General features: G+C 49.9%; 3 protein-coding genes across 6 annotated transcripts in view; all 3 read right to left on the bottom strand.

Annotated features, from left to right (window-relative positions):
- Window positions 1-1692, bottom strand: part of KDM3B (lysine demethylase 3B) — a 52398-nt gene extending 50706 nt beyond the window's left edge. Inside the window, exon 1 of one of the 2 annotated variants that reach the window (XM_019740206.2) lies at window positions 1343-1692. In XM_019740206.2, the coding sequence (XP_019595765.2) occupies window positions 1343-1540 (198 nt within the window). In that variant the 5' untranslated portion in view covers window positions 1541-1692. The remainder of the gene's footprint in view (window positions 1-1342) is intronic. The other variant, XM_074313581.1, reaches the window with a different exon arrangement.
- A 2934-nt stretch (window positions 1693-4626) lies between these two features.
- On the bottom strand, window positions 4627-15150 carry FAM53C (family with sequence similarity 53 member C). Of its 3 annotated transcripts, none has more exons than XM_019740348.2 (5): window positions 14930-15150; window positions 11392-11621; window positions 10934-10991; window positions 8605-9389; window positions 4627-7676 (listed from the first exon to the last, which is right to left on the bottom strand). In XM_019740348.2, exons 2-5 carry the CDS (start codon window positions 11467-11469, stop codon window positions 7419-7421), a joined length of 1179 nt encoding a protein of 392 aa, XP_019595907.1. In that variant the 5' UTR covers window positions 11470-11621; window positions 14930-15150; the 3' UTR covers window positions 4627-7418. The 3 variants fall into 3 exon arrangements, with proteins under 3 accessions (XP_019595907.1, XP_019595906.1, XP_074169686.1); XM_019740347.2 differs by lacking the exon at window positions 14930-15150 and adding an exon at window positions 14475-14607; XM_074313585.1 differs by lacking the exon at window positions 14930-15150 and adding an exon at window positions 14457-14506.
- Window positions 15151-15516: 366 nt separating this feature from the next.
- LOC141567270 (oocyte-specific histone RNA stem-loop-binding protein 2-like) lies at window positions 15517-17961 on the bottom strand. The gene is made up of 5 exons (XM_074313588.1): window positions 17907-17961; window positions 17698-17802; window positions 16889-17041; window positions 16628-16745; window positions 15517-15882 (listed from the first exon to the last, which is right to left on the bottom strand). The coding sequence occupies exons 1-5, from the start codon at window positions 17945-17947 to the stop codon at window positions 15751-15753; spliced, it is 549 nt and encodes a 182-aa protein (XP_074169689.1). The 5' UTR covers window positions 17948-17961; the 3' UTR covers window positions 15517-15750.
- Between the last annotated feature and the right edge of the window lie 32 nt (window positions 17962-17993).

Below are 17993 nucleotides of genomic sequence, written 5' to 3'. Positions count from 1 at the left end.
AGAACAGAGGAATTTAAATGCAAATCTCCTTAATCATCACCGTCACACCCTTAGATTCCTGGTATCTTTTTACAAATTTGCGCCACTGAAGCCTCATCAATGTCCAAGCAGCCTTTTCTTATGGAGCATGGAGAAAGATCAAAGCAAGGGAACTGAAGCAGCAGAAGCAAAGCCTCAGCCAGCCGCAAGCCTACCACGGGGAAAAAATGTCGAACACCGCTGTTCACTAGGTAGAAAAATAATAGAAACCTACAATACTACTATTAAATCTCGCAAAATGCCTTCCTGTTTATAGCGAATAAAATATCTGCAGAAGCAAGTTCATCAAGAAAATTAACTTTCTGCCTGATGACCTATTACATTCCAAAAGAATCCCCGTTTTTCATTAGCCTGATCTCAACAGAAAAGCTAGGGTCGCTATCAGAATGAGGAACTAAGGAGGCTTGCCAAAGCTCAGACCATATTTTGCCGCCACATTAACAAAAATAACACACCCTAGCCCCGAATGCTGGTTAAATTCTAACACTAAACAACTTTAATCACAAAATACACCAAGGCAAGTATCCAAAAGCGGCCAAGCCCCAACAAAGTTTCAAAACAAAACCTCTCCCAAGGTTGGGGGAGTAGCCGAGCTGAGAGCAAAAAAGCACCACCCAGCTGCTCCATTCGGCTACCAAGACAGATCTCAAACTTATCAAAAACAGTCACAACTGCAGCTCCTGTCACCCAGAAGCGCAAAGAGAGAGGAGCGCGACAGTCCCGAGAGCTGGTCTTTCTGGAGACCGCCAGGCCGAGCCCGGCTCAGACAAGGAGGAAGTAACTGCCAGATAAAAAAGCCCCAAGCAGCTCCAACTGCAGCCTCTGTGCCTCCCACAACTGCCCACATTCCCGCCCCACTCGGGGCTCCGGGAGGAAGAGAACAGGGCGCAGGTCTCCCGGGAGAGGCTGGGGACTACAGGTCCACGTCTTCCAGGGACAGCGGCAGCAACCGCTGAACTCTGAGGGGCCCGGGAGCCCAGGGTTCGGGAGCCTGCTCCAAAGGCGTGTTGGGGGGGGGGGGAGGCTGAAAAAGGGTCGCTCAGGAGGCGGGGCCTGCCGGGTGGAGGCAGCAGCTTCTGGCGCCCTGGCCGCCCCCCGGGGGAAACCGGGGCGCACACCCCGACGCGGAAGCCATGCCGGCCAGAGCTCGGGGTGCTGAGGAGCCGGTGGGGGGCGCTGAGGAGATCTGGGGGCGCGGAACTGGGTCACCCTCACCCCACCGCCCCCTCACAAAGGCCCCCGGGGAGGCCGCCCGCAGGCCCCGCAGCCCCGGCCTCGAGTGCCCGCCTCGGCCGCCACTCACCGCTAGGTCCTGGGGCACCGCCCCGCTCATGGCCCGCACCGTGCCGGCCCGCCAGGCCCGAGTGCGCAGCGCAGGCCCCGGATCTCCGCCCGCCGCCGCCGCCGCCGCCGCCGGGACCGAGGCCGAAGCCGAGGCCGCGGTGTCCGCGAACAGAAGCAGCAGCCGCTTGCCCACCGGGGAGGCCGCTGCGTCCGCCATCGCCAGGGCCGGCCGGCCTGACCCGCGCTCCCGCCCGCCGCCTCCCACCACCTTCTCCGCCGAGCGCCCGATCCGCCCGCAAGGCCTCCCTCCGCACCACCCGCGGCCGCGGCTCCCCCCCACCCCCCCAACAGCTACCACCAACCACCGGCGCCGCGCAGCGCCCCCGGTGGCCGGGAGCGGAGCCGCAACCCGGGCCCCGCACAGCGCCCCCCGCGCTCCGGAGCGGGGCGGCAGCTCCGGGCCCCTCGCAGCGCTCCGCCCCAATCTCCCCGGGGCCTGCAGTGCCCCCTGCGTTAGGGAGGGGAATTGCAGTTTCGGCTGGGGTGGGGAACTGGGCGGGTACTTCAGTTCCCCAGGGCACCATCATGGTCCCAACCTTCCTTCAGGGGGTCCCATATCTGAGAAGGCTTTAGCTTACGCTCCTGGAACACCAGATACTTTTACTGGGGTCGGGGGATGAGTGGCAAGGTACTTAGACAGTGGATGTTTAGAGCTAAGATGTTAGCGCCCCATGCTCTTTGGTTTCCTATCCTGAAAATATGCACTACACTTTCTGTCATTTTTTTTAAAGAAACTTTCTCCCCATTGGTCCAAGGGACACAATATCTTTCTTCTAACTGGCCCATAACACGGTACCATCCCATTCTGTACTATCAGTACTTCATAGGTTCCTTTCCAATTGACCAATGTGTTACATCCATTGGATGTGATAATGCTAGTCTTCCCATTGGCTGAAGGCCAACATGCTTCCAACATCTTGGTACTGTGACTTGAACCCATAGAGCTTCTTCCCCTTTCCAAGTCTACCAATGTTATTAAGTCCAGGTGTTTCTCAACTCAAGTTTTAGAAGAATTGGAAAGAGACCAATTGTAAAGAGATTCTTTTCTGATCCAATAGCACCTTATCTTACCATGGAAATAGTGGGGCTGGGGACAGAGAAAACCCCACCGCTTCTAGCTGAATTCATTTAATACAGGTGTGGGAGACTGAAAGCTCCTGTTAGAAAAGGGACTGTAGAGACGGAGAGATACTGAATTTTTTGCCTAGAGGGTTTTCATATCAGGCAATGGGAGACCTCAATAATTAAGTTGGTCATGTCAGAGACTAGCACAGGTTCCATGGTCTTATGGATGCACAGACTGAGTATACAAACTAGAAAGATAAAGGGTCTAGTAATAATCCATGATTGTTACCCTAAAAGTGGCTATTTCTTCTAATGATCTGCCCTACAGACAGGAAAGAGCAGTAGCTGGTTCTTTCTCCAAGACTTATGTGCCTACCCAGTAATCTGTCCATAACCTTGTCTTTACCCTTGACCTACTTTTCTTGCAGCAAAGGTTGGGGGCAGAGGTGGGGGGTGGGTACCAAGTACTGACTTTAGTAAACTACAAAACATATAGGGAAGTCATTCGAAAACCAACCCTGTGGAGCCCAAGTAAACATTTCCTTGGATTTTTCTCTCCCTATTCCTTGGAACTTCCATTTCCCATAGCCAACCTGAGGCCTGACTCAGAATGTTTTTCTGGGCTAAGAGACACCTCTTAAAGCGCATGGTCCATGAGCTGTAGTTGGGAGAAGTGGAATCACGGTGAATTCATATAGGACCTAGCTGCCTTGCAGCTTTTCTATCAAAATTCACCAGTGCGATTTTCTCCCATATGGAGTTCTAATTACTGCCCCAGTGTCTGAAGCTGGCTTCTTCCAGTACCAGAGACAGAAATGTGCCTAAGCTCAGGGACTGGAAGGCAAAGGTGGGAAATTCATTCAACAAACATGGCAGGCATTTTTCATGTGCCAGTAACTTTTCAAAGTGTTGGGACACAACACTGAATAAAACAAAACGCTGGTCTTCAGAGAGTTTACATTCGTTCCTACATTAGCAGGACCTCAGGAATGCTAAATGAAATCACACTAGGCCTCACAGAAAACAAACAGTAGGAAAAACCCAACAACAAAAAAACTGAACAGAAGAAGGGGTGGGAGTTATTTTCGATGTTTAAACTTTACCTCTGCTCAAACAGCAGGTGAAATGAACAGCAATTTTGAAGGAAAACACCTGTAATACTGAGCTTCTTTAACCACATGCCATTGCCCCACCTCCTCTAAGCCCCTCCCCTTTGTTTCCAGGGCAGGTGACAACTCCCACTCTTTTTAGAGTGTATTTTCATTCCCTCAAATGGTCCTGCTCCAGGTAGTCAAGCCAATCCTGTCCTGCACACTTCATTGGTATTCAATGATGAGTGCCACCAACTTGAAGCAGGAAACTGGGACGGAGGCTAAGCAACTTGACTCTTCTTGCCGGCTGGCTGGCAAGTCAGCACCAAACCGGCAAAGAAAGGCGATGCCTTAGGGACAGAGGCTCCTGCCTGGATCTCTAAGCAACTACACTTCACCCACACACATTGGAAGAATGCTAGCGTAGGGAGAAGAAAGGGTGGAATAGAAAGGTCTAAAGAGAGTGAGCCACACAGCTTCTTTCAGCAAATGAACATTCCAAATTGAAGCATTAGGGAAAATACCACCTTCTAGGGCAAAAGAGCAGCTCTGCTGGTAGGATAATTTTACAAAAGCCATATATTTAGGATGGAGATATTGCCTAGGTCTTTGTAATCTAAATTCTTTTGACTAATCTCCATCTCCCCAGGACATAACATGTGAAAACTTTTAAATAAGAACGATTCCTGGTCAAGTCTTCCATGCTACCTTCTCCCCACTTCCCAAAACCTACAAACCAATCTAGACAAGTCCTTGCCTGCACCAACAAGCATTCTGAGGGAGCTAGAATGTATTAATACTTGACTTCAACCTGCTGGAAGTGAGAGTGATAGTAGGGAAGAGGAGACGGGTATAAGGAAACAGAGACCAGACCAGACTGCCAGAAATAGCCAAAGTTTTAACAGAAGCCTGGGCCACAGGCTATGACTGCTGTGGCCGCAAAGAGCCTCGGGACCAGAGACTGCCCTCGAAGGGCAAAGGCCCAGCCATACCGTAGAGGAAGGGGCTGAGAGAGTTAGGTGGCCTTCTCCGTTTCCTCCTCACCTTTCTTTGTGGAGAAGGGAAAAAGACACTGTAGTACACAAGGTTGCTTGGGAAAATGGATTATTCTAATAAAACTTTATTTTTTCAAACACAGCCACAGAGGCAGGACCTCATGTTTAACACACACACAGACTTATGGATTTTTAATATAAAACAAAGTTTACGAAAAATTTTTTTCCACTTTTTGTATTTGTAATCCCATTAGCACAGGGACTTTGGCAGCAGGTGGGAGTGAAGGGCAGCTGGAGCTGCCACTGGGCAGTCACCGGGCACAGGAGGAGAGCACCAGCCTGGGAGTGGCTTCACTCACACACGCAGGAATACTCACCTACGGGTCAGCCACACCACACGCACAACACAAATGCAGATGTCTACCCAGCGTCAACCACAGCCCTGTAGAGGTGTGCGCCACTCTGGGTAAGCCCAATATGTGAAAATCCAAATAGTCAAACAGCTAAAGTAGAGAGGGAGGCTGCTTGCTTTACAAAAGAAGCAATCACAGGCTGCTTTTAATGGTCAGCAGTCCAAATGCATCGAAAAATAGCATTTGGTTTACACAGAACTGTTGGAACAGATCTATTGTGTAAAGCAAAATGAACCACTTCTTGAAAAGGCTTGTCCCAGGGTCATGGGTGCTTAGATTGAGAAGCAAGATGACAGTTCCAGCTAGTTTAAGTTTCCAGGTCTTAAAAGTAATGGAATTCAAATATGGTTATCTGTAGACCTTCTCACCTAAGGATGATGCCCTAGGTGTCTGGGGAAGCCAGGGTGGAGGCAGAACTACAGCCCTCACTTCTTCAGCATAGACCTGCAGAGAGCCCACTGGCACTGCCAGTGGCCTATTGGTAGCTGGCATAGACAATCTGCAACAGAGAGCCCAGGGATGAGAATGCCCGAGGAGGAAAAGAAGCTGGCACCAGGGAATTTATGGCCTAAAGAGGGAGAAGAGCCAGGGGAGGGATGAAACCAAGGATGGGCAAATCCTGGGCTCACAGTTTCCCTGGATTCTCCAGAGAGCCTCTCTCAGGCCCCTAGAGACCTAGTAGCTCACTGGTAACACATGGTAACTAGCAGAAGGGGAGGAGCCCTGCAAGGGTAGAACCACTGAGGGCCAGAAGCTCGAGAAGAAATGACCAACGCCTCTGGACTGGAGGTGAGGAGGCTGGAGCCTGGTTGATGCTTCTATCCAAAAGTGGGAGACCCAGAAAAATGACAGGATCAATTTCATGAGGAAGAAACAAATAGACTTTGGTCTCCTCTAACATGAGAAATTGGGTCCCAAGAAACCCTAGAAATTGAAGAGAAAGTGCCCTTCTTCCAACAAACAGGAAGGGCAGGTCCAATCCATTCATGCAGGCTCTAACCAAAGCTGGCAAAGCCTCACAAGCTATTGTGGCGGCAGCCTCAGTACGCATCTCCACTGGTGCCAGCCCCACCAAGGCTCCCACAGTCCTTCAAGCTACCAGTGTGGCCACTGGGACCTGCTGCCCTGACTCCGGTTGTGGGTGAGAAACAAAAAAGGAAACTCAATCCAACAACAACAAACTCCCAGCTGCTTCTCACAGCCTTAGCTTTACACATCCTCAGCCAATCCCTCAGTGAGCCCCAACCTCCCGGAGGTCTCTCAGGGCTAATTAGAGGCAAATAAACATTTCCTGGCAGGAGTGGAAGACAAGCAAACTAGTAAATGCTGACATCCCCTTCCTCATTTCTCAAGCAGCTCAGAAAGAGGTTGGGTGCAGATCTTATAACAACAACAGGTTTCCCTGCAGTCTGCTTCCAAAGGGCAGTGCTGGGGATAAGCTCACCCATGCCTGCTGGGGACTAAATGCCACTTCTCCTGCTACAGGTCGGCCTCAGTAGACGCTGGGGGCAATAAAGAGCCTTCCTTCCTTGTTCTTGACCCTCGAAGGTCAAAGGGTTAAGGGGGAAAAGGTCCTGTCAGTAAAGAGAGATGGAGCCCTTCAACCCTGCCTCAGTTACCCACATGTGCTTGCATCTAGTTAGAGAGAGAGGCAGGTTGTACACAATCTAGGCAATCTGATGAGAAAAAAGGGCCAGCTCAGAATCAATGTGGAGAGCCCTCTCCAGCCCCAGTACTAAATCTATCTAGAGGGGGTGGGCCTGAGGAAAAGACCATTAGCTGAGGTCACAGCACTTAAAATAACCTGCAGTACCCCCAAGCAGAATCCAGTGCAGAGCCAGTGGTGCTTACGTATTACAAGCCTGGTTCCAGAGCTACTTAGAAAAAAGAAAAACTTGGTGCCCTCCTTCTAACTCCTTGAACAAGTGCACTGTCCCATGAAAACCCAAGATCCTGGGGGGTATCATGCTGCTCTGCTGTTAAGGAGCAACTGTCTTCCTTCCCTAAGGCTCCACAAACACATCTTTCCTCAAGTGTACTCCCATGCACACACACACATTCTCACACAATTTCTCCGAGGAGGCTGAATGAACCCCCCACCCTGGCCAAATTCTAAGACACAAGTGCCCTTTGAAGCAAAGGGGCTAGTGAAATTCCCCGAGCTGGGGTCAGCAGACCCCTTCCTTCCCTGCCCATCGCTCTCTCGGTGGCAGGGATACTCACACTCAGGGCCGCCATGGGAGGGGTCTGCTCTGGGGATGTCCCTCCCGCCACCAGCTCCGTTTATCTTGTCCCGGCCAGTCTCTCAGCTTGGTCGAGCTTCCTGGAGCGAGAAGATTTCCAGCTGCCCTGAGTCGGAGCCCTCCACTCACCCCCATTCCCAGGCTGGGCCCCTGGTCTTGGGGCCTCGACACTTGTTAGTAGCCATAAGAGAGTCAGTCTGTGTGGCCCCAGGAAGTAGCCTCTCAGTTTTAGTTCTCCTCAATCAGATTCAAGTCCAGGTCCCCAAAGTCCTGCTGGCACAGTGTCCGCTTGCTCAGTGCCTGCCGCCCCCACCGCACGGCCCCCTCCTCCTCCTCTTCGCTTTCACTCAGCACCTGGGAGGAACCCCCAACGGGGCTGCAGGAAGCAGAGAGGGGTGGGGGGCTACAGGCCATGAACCACGGCGGAGAGATGCTGCTGCCTTCCCGGGCTGTTTCTTGGAGACAGACACCTCCTGAGTATGGTTTCTGTCAAACAAACAACAAAGTTAACAACGCAAAGGAAGATACTAACATCCCAGAGCGCCCTGGCCAAGCTGTATTTCAAAGTGTCCTTCTTAATTGCCCTCAAAGGCAGAAGTGTTAGGCTTTAGGGTGAGGTTTGTGAACTCCCTGAAAAAATTTGGAAAATTTAGTATACACGTACATTTCTTTGAGAAAAGAGCCCAGAGTTTCTATCAGATTCAAGATTAGAAGCTCGTTTATAAGCTTCACGTGGGCAGGAATATCGTCTGCCTGTTTAACTACCATGCTGCGAGGGCCTAGTCAGAGCCTGGTACATAGTAGGCATTCAATAAATGTTTGCTGCTGGTTGGACAAATGACTCTAAATAAGTGTGTAAGTTCTCAAAGCGGTTTGTGACCCAGTGGTCTAGGAGGAAGAATATGAAAAAGTAGGCAAGTACATGTAATTGCACTCACACTGGCAAGACAAAACACATTTGCTGAACACATGAATGTTGCAGCAGCCCATTTTCAGCTCTCACAGACCCTCTTAAAGCACTGAAGGGCCAGTGGCAGAACAAGACTTGAGCACAAGGAGGGGTGGGGCACTGATGATGGCACTTTTGTGGCTTATGCATTCTCAGAGAGGAGAGAAGGTGCCTCCACCAGGACACTCTGGGATCCCTGTTGGAAGGTTTAACATTGGTTTCACCCCAGATTCTGTGGAACCCTCAGGACTGAGCAGTTTCATAGGACATGGGACTTTCAGTGCTAAAACTGGGACAGTTCTGGGCAAACTGGGATGGTGGATCACCCTAGCAAAAGCTCAGACAGAAAGGAGCTCCAGGGGAGGCCCTGCCAGGGGGGCATAGAACCAGGGCAGCTCAAAAGTGACACTATGGAACAGAGTCCCTGTGCTCCCATCCAGGCTTCCCCAGTCCTGCTGGTCGCACCTGATTCATCTTGTCAAAGTCCAAGGAAGGCCGCAGCCGCCGGGGGTCCTCCTCGTGGCGCCGCTTGACTCCAGCTTTGCGGGCATCCAGATCGCAAGGCTGTGAGCGGCTTCGGGGAAGGTTGCGGAGGCCTCGAGGTCGCCAGGGCAGTTCTGGGGAGGATGCGGGGGAGCTCCGGGCAGAGGGCAAGAAGCGGCTTGCCTGTGGGCCCAGGCTGGGCGACAGGGAAAAGCGGCGCTGGGGTGGGCAAGGTGACAGGGACTCGGCATCACTCTCCCAGGAGCCACTTTGGGGGGAGGCAGCGCAGGGTCGAGAGGATTCTTGGGCCAGGGCCAGGCTGAAGAAAGGGGGGCTGTAGGGTCTGTGGGCTGGGGCACATTGAGAAGAGGCACTGGGAGCTTGGAGGAACCTGAGGCTGGAGACCCTCTTCGGGGGGCTCTGGTGAGGCACCTGCGGCCCACCCCCTCCACCACTGCCCCGGTGCTTGATGGGAGTCCACAGCTTGGAGGGGGCAGGCCGCCACACCGGCTGCCAGCGAGACAGGTCCACGGGCACTGAGAGTGAGCGGCAGTGCCTCTTGGATGGAGGGGCGGGGGGCACAGGAAGTTTCTCTGGGTCTGGGGGCTCAGGGCTTAGGACTTGGGAGAGGGGCTGCTCCGGTGGGGAACTTCCCCGGCTGGGTGGTCTGAGGTGCAGGCTCAAGCCTGAGGGGTGGTAGCTGAGGTTCAGGCTGTCCTGGAACTCGGCACAGGAACAGCCGGGCAGGCCCCTCCAGGAAGCACCTTCTGGAAAGCATTCATAATAAAAATAATATTAATGATTTTTTAAGGGCTTACTATGAACCCCACAATGTAAGGAGAACTTTATAGGAGGTTTCCCAAAAACCTCACGAGGTAGGTACTATTATCCCATTTCACAGATGGGAGAAGTTCAGTAACTTGCCCAAAGTCATGCAGCAATCAAATGACCAAAGCAGGATTCTAACCCTGGTCTGTCTGATGCTAAGGCTGGGTCTTTTAACCACTCTGCTATTCTGTCTCCATTATGAAGAATCACATGAAATTGAAACTATAATCTCATACAGCCTGCCACTTCCTCTCAAATGTAAAACAAGAGAAACGTGTGTGTGTGTGTCCTGTTCATTCCGCACTCTACTCAGCCTAGTCCTACTTTGCTCCCCAAACCCCTAGCCCCAGGTTGTGAAAGGCAGGCCTATACTCTCCTTCCTTAGCCTTTCCCCTTCCAATGTGTCAAAAGCACCAAGACAGGAGTTAGGACTGCAAGAGATTAAGAGGTAATCATGCAGGTAAGAGATCATTTTCATTCCTAGGAAGGGCAAATAGGGTGCAGAAGGCCTTTTGACGGTGAAACGTGCTTGCAAAACCCTAAGGCTTTATGTCACTCATGTTCGAGTCTGGCCACCTGTATACATTGATTCCACTCCCCTAGGCCTGCTCTGAAATCCAAACAGATTAGGAGACTAAGGGATGGAAGGGGAAATGGACTAAAAGGAATGGTCCTCATTGCATTCTAACCAAAACTGATTTCTGGGCAACAGCTCATCAAGGGACAAAGGACCGACTGCAGGCTCCTCTGGTTAGCTGGCTGCAATTCTGCAGAGGCTAGATATCTGGAGCAACTGGCAAGCATATGGAGTCAGACTTGATGAGGGAGAAAACCACACTTGACATTTTTGGTCAACAGTTCTGCCCCTTACTAACCTTCCTGAGGGCAGGGACCATGTGTCCCGCTCAGTACTTACAGCAAATACCTGGCTTTCAGTAAGCATTTAATAAACCACAGGAAAAGGCGGAATGAAGAGGTTTTTGCCAACACACTTCCCTTGCCAGGTCTCCCAGAAAAGAAAACAAGCTGTACAGCGGCCCAGCAGCACGGGTTAAGAGTTCTGGTTGTACTCTAGTGATGCCTCCATCCAAATGCCCCCATGATCAGACCCTTCAAGTAATTCATAATCTAGGAATTGATACCTCAAATACATTTTTACATGTGAAAAATGACACGTACAAGGTTATTTATTCACTATGGTTTTGTCATAACAAAAGATTGGAAATAACCTAATGTGCACCAACAGATCAGTTACATAAACTACGGTACAACCCCACAGTGCAATAATATGCAGCTGTATAAAACAAGAATGTAACGTAACATGCTAATATGTAAAACGGAGACAAGTACCCATCTCACAAGGTGACCCTGGCAAGGAAGTTGTGGAGGTAGGCTACCTAGTCCTAGACACTGGAAACCAATGCAAGAAATATGTGGATGGAGGCATGGGCATACACACATAGACGCAAACACACCACCTTACCAGGCACAAGCTGGAAAGGGTTCCCACAGTTGGAGATGTCTGCATGATCAGGCAAAGGCTAAGAGAGAGAGAGAATACCCATCATGATTCAGGTTCAGGACACAGATTTCCAGGAAGCCCTGTTCAGCTCACCCCTGCAATTGCTGGGCTATTGGGATGTTAGGGACTCTTAAGTGTTCTCATCTTCTTTTTTCTTCCTGAAGTTAGTGAGTAAAAACAATATTCCACATTTTCCAACATGTCAAACCCTTCTCCACCCAAGTTCTGGTGTCCTTTCTCATTCTGTGGAAAAATCCCTGCCCCCTTCCTTTTGGGCTGGGTTTTGAGCTTTCAGTGGGCTCTTCCAGTACAAGTACCATAACTCATATAGCACAGGACAAGGGTGAAATAGTAGCAACAAACAGCCTCAGAAAAAAGGGGGATGGGGTTGTGGAGAAGCAGGAAGACTGGTCTTTTACCAGACTGATGCTGAAGCGTGTGCATTTCAGCTCATCCAGAGTCTGCTTCTGTAGCTGCTCAGTGATCAGGGTTATCATGATTCTCCCCAGGATTTGACTTGCACACTTTGGAGCAAATGATGGATGTCTTCCCTTTCGTTCTTCCAGACCTCACTCGTGAGCCGTCTTCTGCCACTGCAGCACCATTCTAGCACCATTGGGACTTCCCTCTCCAGTCATGCCTGCTGAGTCTGCCAATTACAGAGGGACCGGCCCCAAGTGATATTAGAGATGTACCTGGTCCAGAGGCGGAAAATGTATGGCACACATACCACAGCATCCCTACGCCAGGCCTCTGGCAGACATCATTAATTGATCACAGTTCTTTCCTGTTAAGCCTAAACACAGCCGTAGACACATTCTAAACTTGGCACTCCAGATATGCAGAAAAATGAACTGGAGGTGGCAAGTTGAAACCTATTAGCCACTCCTAACCTGGTTCATGCTCCGCTGTCTACCCAGAATACCAGCACCACTTAGAAAACAGCTTGAGTGAGAAGAATGCCCAAATGGTCACTTCCATCCTGATTAGCCCAATATTTTTATTTTCCAGTCAAAAGCAGTGTACCCTTTTCCTAAACTACAGTAATAATAATAGGGAACAGGGAGGAGCAGCAAGGAATGACTTTCTGCTTCAGACCGATCAGAGTAAATAAGGTTTTAAGTTCTTCCTTAGCCTGACCAGCTGATGTATTACAGTTGTCTAACACACTGTACATATTCTCTTATAAAATGAGAAGATAAGGAAACGGTACCAGGGTAATTCCAATTACATTTCAACTCTACAGATGTTAAAAACAACTCTATGATTTCATTCAAGCAAGTTTTTAGCTTGATCTAAGACCATGAATACAATTAATCAAGACTCTTTCTCAGGTTAATTTTGGTAGAAGCAAACTAATTCTATTAGAGAACAGGCTTCAAGCCCACACCATTGCCTGAGGGGCCTTGTTCCAGGGAGGAGGGGAGGTTAACCTAGTGTCTCCATACTATTCTGCCTATTCCCAGAAATGACCAGCAGCAGACAGCTCACCAGAGGGTATAGGTAGCATTCGCTAGTAGAGAGAACTATCAAGAAATCTAAGTCTTGATCCAATTTGCTGTGGCAGTTTTGGCAAATCATTTAACCTTTCTTGGTCCCAATTGACCCACATATAAAACATATAATATAATCTGAATCTGTCACAGGGACTATAACATGAAATATCAAAATGTAAAAAGCATACCATCTGGCCTGTACAAACCAAGAGTCCACATAGGCTGCAGTTTCTCACCCCTCCCATTTGTTGCTCTACAAGGCCTCAGAAGGCCATAGTGATGATATCATTAAGACAAGAAGGCAATCAATCGGGTTTATCTATTTGGTCGGATGTCACCTACATAGCAAGAGAAACCCTAAAGGGCTCTTCTGTGACCTTGGGGGCAGATCACTTTCTACTTTTACAAAATAGAAGGACTCATCTCTACCCCAATCCCACTTCAGAGGGAAGCAGGCCACAAGGAATCAAAGAAATACACATGGATGTACTTGGAGTTTGGGGGAAGAAAGGTGTGAGAGAAGTCAATCGTCATTATAGTGAACTATCATTTTCATGCATAATTATTACAACCCTGAACAAAGTTCCAGCTTCCTGAGAGCTCCCTTCAGCTGCTTCCCCTATGTGCTTGTGGGAGAAGCTAAAGCTTATATCACTTCTGCTCTTGGTTTCTTAACTCTGCCCTCAAAGATCAACCAGAGAGGGAACCTAACTGCAGGCTTTTACCCCAGAGAGCCCAGACCTCTGACTGACCAGCCATGAGGAGCAGAGAGTGAAGCAAAAGTCTTTCAAGCTTTTCATGAGGCATTTGGCCAAACAGCAAACTCCCAGCCCTCCCTGGGATCAAGAGAAGAGAGTGATTTCGTGTTTTTCTGCATTTTAATTGTTGGGATGTGGCCACACACACGGCGGTAATTGGAACAATGCAACTACCACCACGCAACTGATACTCTCAGCCTGAGTTTCCTAAAACAGGCCAGGCTGAGAGGGGGAACAGAACGGAAGCCATAAGGAATCAAACCAGGACACAAAAGAAGGCAAACCAGCTCCGCCAGGGGCCTCCTCTTTCTCAGGCAGGCGTAGAAAAATGTGTAAGAAGCCCTCTCATGCCGCCTTCCTTCCCCTTCCATTTTGTATATCTGAGGGGTAGAGACAGCCCTGAACGTTCACTAAACAAGTTAAAACTTCTCAGCTTAACAACTGGCACGGGGCTCAGCCCTCTACAGAGCAGCAGGCCGCAAGGCCCTCCCCAGAACCCCACCAGGCCCAACTCGCAATCCAGGCTTTCCCTCCACCATCGGCCTCCTAAAATAAAGGTTGGACCCCCACCCCATCTCCTATTGGATGGCAGTAACCCTTGACATTCGGGTTTCAGGGATGCTGAGGTTGTGCTGAAACCTGGAGAAGGTAGGATCAAGTCAGGCCAAGGGGGAGGAGAGTCACAAATCCCCTGGGGACCCTTCCCCAGGTCCCAGCCCCACACCTCCGGGAGAGACTGGAAGAAAACATGAGGGAAGCAGGGAGGTGCATGAACAGGTAAGTGGGGACTTGACTGCTTTTCTCCCATATGGCTCTGGGGGAGATGGGGTAACAAGTGGGGAGCACCCCTCCCCCCACCCTGATGAAGAAGCAAAAGGCTAGGCCCCCCTCCAATCTTAAACCTCTCCCTCGGTTGCCCTGCCTGTCCCCGCGGGGTGGGGCATGGGGCGTCCGCTGGCCCCGGGAGGGGGGGGCGCGCCAGGGTTCGCTCAAGGGGGTGTCGTTCGCCTCTTCCCAATCAGCTTCCATCATCTGGCCGCGAGAAGCGAACTCAGGACTCGGGGGATGGAGAAGGTCTGGGACTTAGCACTCCGCCACCCCCTCCCCCACCGGGTCCCGTGCTCTCCCCGCGGAGGCGGTTAGCGAAGCCGTGCGGCGCAGGCGGCCGGGCTGGGGGAGGGGAAGGAGGGACGGACGGCCGAGGTGCCCGCCCCGAGGCCCCAGCGCTACCTGCCCTCCGCCACCTACCGCGGCTCCTTCAGCTCCCAGGGCCGCGGCCGGAGCAGCTCTGAGCGCTCCGTTAGCCCCACGGTGCCCTTAAAAGGCGCCGGCGCGAACCAACAGGCCTCTGAGGAGAGTGGGGGGATCGCTCCGGTTCACAGAGTTCTCCTGAACCACCTCGGGAGGCTCGAGACCCGTGTTGTTTCTCTGTCAAAGTGTTTCTTGGATAACGCTGTCAGGAACGAGCCCGGCTTCTTGATTTAGGGATGAGGACGGTTTCCTCATTATCGAGTCACCCCCTCCAAAATATTGCAGAAGGTGGACCGGCCTAGTTGGAAGCATACCTCGAAACCCGCGGGGGAGGCCGTACCAGACGAAGGTAAACAAAGCCATAGCCCCCACCCTCCATTCCTACATGGGCCCAAGTACAGCCCCCTAATCGGTTCGGGCCGCGTACTACAATTAGCCAAGGTTCCTCTCACCTGCTCTCCGGTCCCGCTTTCTAGGGCCACCTTACTGAAGGAATCCCCCTTCCCCCAGCAGAGGACCCGTCCGTGACGTGAAGGATTCTGGGAAGGGTAGTCCAAGCGCCGATTAGGGCCTGCTCTGTGTCCCAGGAGCCCCTCTTCCAGGGGCCGGATCGGCTCGAACCTCATAAATCCAGGACTTGTAACAGTTGCGGGGCCGTTTCCATTTGGTTCTGTAATTAGCCCTTACCCAAAACACCTAGTAAAGCTGAGGAGGGCCCAGGGCTGTTCACTCCTTCTCCTCCCTCTACGCACCCCCCCCAACAGGATGAGGTAATGGGATTGTGATTATGACATCATAGGCGGTTCAGTAGCTCGCGTGGGGGGTGGGGGGAGTACGGTGGTTACAGCTGGACCACTTTCCTTAAGAGAAGGAAGGAGGGAGGAAAACAGGCAGATGGGGAAAAGATGTTGATGTTGCTATAGTTCCTCTTCAGGAAGAGGAAACCACCTTTTATTACCTCTCCACCATTGCCACCACCTCCCACCTCAGCCAAAGTTTAAGTCCTTTCTGAAGAGACTGAATGTAGCCGTTAGTAGGTGAAGAGGTTGGCGAACAGCTAGATGGTTTCTGGTCTCAGCTATCAAAGAAGATTTAGAGAGACAGGCAAAAAGATGGAAAAAGGAGAGGTTTTAAACAATGCCTCCCTGTTGTGATCTCTTTTGTAGGGCAGGATTTTAGATTTCTTTTTTAATCAATTGGAAAGTAACAGTAATGCAAGTAAACCCTCACTATTACACTTGGCAACAAGGCCCCGGAAAGACATCTGTTTTCCTTAAATATTCTGTGCCTCACTCAAGTCTGGGACAGATAAGTAACTGTGATCAGCCAGAACGTAGAACCAGTGGTGGGGATCTTCTTCACAGAGCCAGGGAAGGGAGAAGGCAGGAGCCACCAAGTCTGCAAACTGGAAAAGAAGAGGAAAAGTGGGTACTTAAGAAAATGGTGGGTGAAGGGAAGATGTACTTCACATTTCCTTGCCCTGCACATTTTCCCTTGGCAAAAGAAGGAGCAGGGGTAGGGGCCATGAAGTTACAGGAGACATGGTTTCCAATAATTGCTATTGTAAAGCACTTATTATGTGCCAGACACTTTAAATATGTATTCTCATTTTTGCTTACAATCATCAAATGAGACAAAATCTCCTTATTTGACAGATGATAAGTGACTGTCCATGTGGTGGACAAAGGTAGTATTTAAAAAAATAAAAGGAGTCTGAAGCTCTAAAGCCCTTGGTCTTCGGCACTAGGTGATCCCCCTTTTTATTATTAACCATGCTTACTAAAATGATTGAGTATAAGAAGTTAGCATTGGCTCATTTGCAAAACATTGACAGAAATTGAGGCAGTTAAAAAACAACAAGCCCTGCAAGTCAAGTTTCAGGCCTCACTTCAAAGGAAAATTATACACTTTTCATCAAGTATAAAATAGCCCCCAGTGCAGCCCAACTCCCCTTGTTACTAACTATAATTAAATCTCCTTATGTCACTTTTCTCAAGTTTTTAAATTCATGTCATGCTATTTTTTTCCTGCTGCCCCATTTTCTTTGTTTTGTTCTTGGACTACTACCTTGAAGCCCATCTTAATTGTGACCTCCTGGACCAGACCCCATCTCTGAGCCTGCTCCAATGGATTTCAGCAGAGGATACTACCTGGGCTCCCTCTGGGCTCCATCCATATTGTGAAGATTCCAGGGGTTGGAACCAGTCATCCAGGAGGTTATTCAAAAGGGTGGAATCCATTGGCTCTAAGAGACTCTTCATTTCCTGCCTGGGAAGGCAGCAGAGTCAGAGAAACATGCATCTCATTCAGGCTCTCCCTTTACAGCCAGTGAAAGCTAAATCTTTGCGAAGTGGGGGAGAAGTAGGACTCAGTTCACCACTCAAGAAAGGAACCAAGAATAGTGCACACACCCTTTAGCTCCCATGCCCTGCAGAGGCTGGCTGGGGGGATCCCAGGAATGTAGGGCTCTTCTCCACTGCCTGATCTGGGCATCCCAGGAGCGGCGGCTGTACCTCCTGTTTTTGTTTGGTGTTTGAGGGTGAAGTCCTGGCTGTCGCTGTGTCCTGGCAATGACAAATGTGTCAGAATGAGGTCAAGGTGAGGGGGCACGGCTCACTGCTTATCACAGTGAAACAGGAGACTCATTAGGGAGTCTCTGAGAATAAGGTATGATCAATTCTCTTGATTCAACAGAAAAAAATAAACCTTCAATCAGATTAAACATCACCTTCCTAATTCCCTAATATTCTTTCTTCTGGAAATGGTAAATTATATATTCCAATTCCCTCAGAAGTCAAGATAGATATAAAAGACAGTATTCGATATCCTGTTCAAATACATTCTACCTTTTCATACATTTAGTTTGTATGTAAGCATGCAAATTTACATGTAATTGGGCAAGTATGTTGCAATTAGCCACGTCAGCTGGAGGCATGAGGTAAAAATGATTGGAAAGAAAGAAACTTCATTATCCAAAAACATGGGTAGTTTTTTTTTTAAAGATAGACTTTTTTAAAAAGTCTGATGTGCCAAGTATAACTTGTTCCATTTGGAAAAAATCTTGGAAACTTAATTTGGGGGCTAGATTGCAGGATAATTCGTTTTAGTAATGCTGCAACTTTGTGAGAGCACTCAGATTCTAGTATTTTTCCATCACCTGACATTGAACCAAAGCCACTTGATTGACTCTCTTATTGTGACTATGCACAACGGCACTCACTTGGGGACCTGCTGCAGAAAGCACTGGTAACCAGGTGTGCGCTTGCCATAATCTATCTGCTTTTGCCTCCGTTGTAGGACAATTTCATCTGTCTCTACCTCCCACCTGCAGAGAAGTATATAGTGGCTCCATGAAGTGTGATTATAGTTATCAAAGCAGAAATCAACTCATCCCACCCTCCCTTAATCCCCAGCCTGATTTTCACTCACCTGGCATGGCAGGGCTCTGTGCTGACTCCCACACTTACCATCTCTATCCTAGAGGACAAAGAATCTTCACACACCTCCTTCCTGGGG

Source organism: Rhinolophus sinicus, linkage group LG10 (genome assembly GCF_036562045.2).
Source record: "Rhinolophus sinicus isolate RSC01 linkage group LG10, ASM3656204v1, whole genome shotgun sequence".
Lineage (NCBI taxonomy): Eukaryota > Metazoa > Chordata > Mammalia > Chiroptera > Rhinolophidae > Rhinolophus > Rhinolophus sinicus.
Note: the sequence above shows the minus strand (reverse complement) of the source record. Positions and strands in the feature narration are given on the sequence as shown.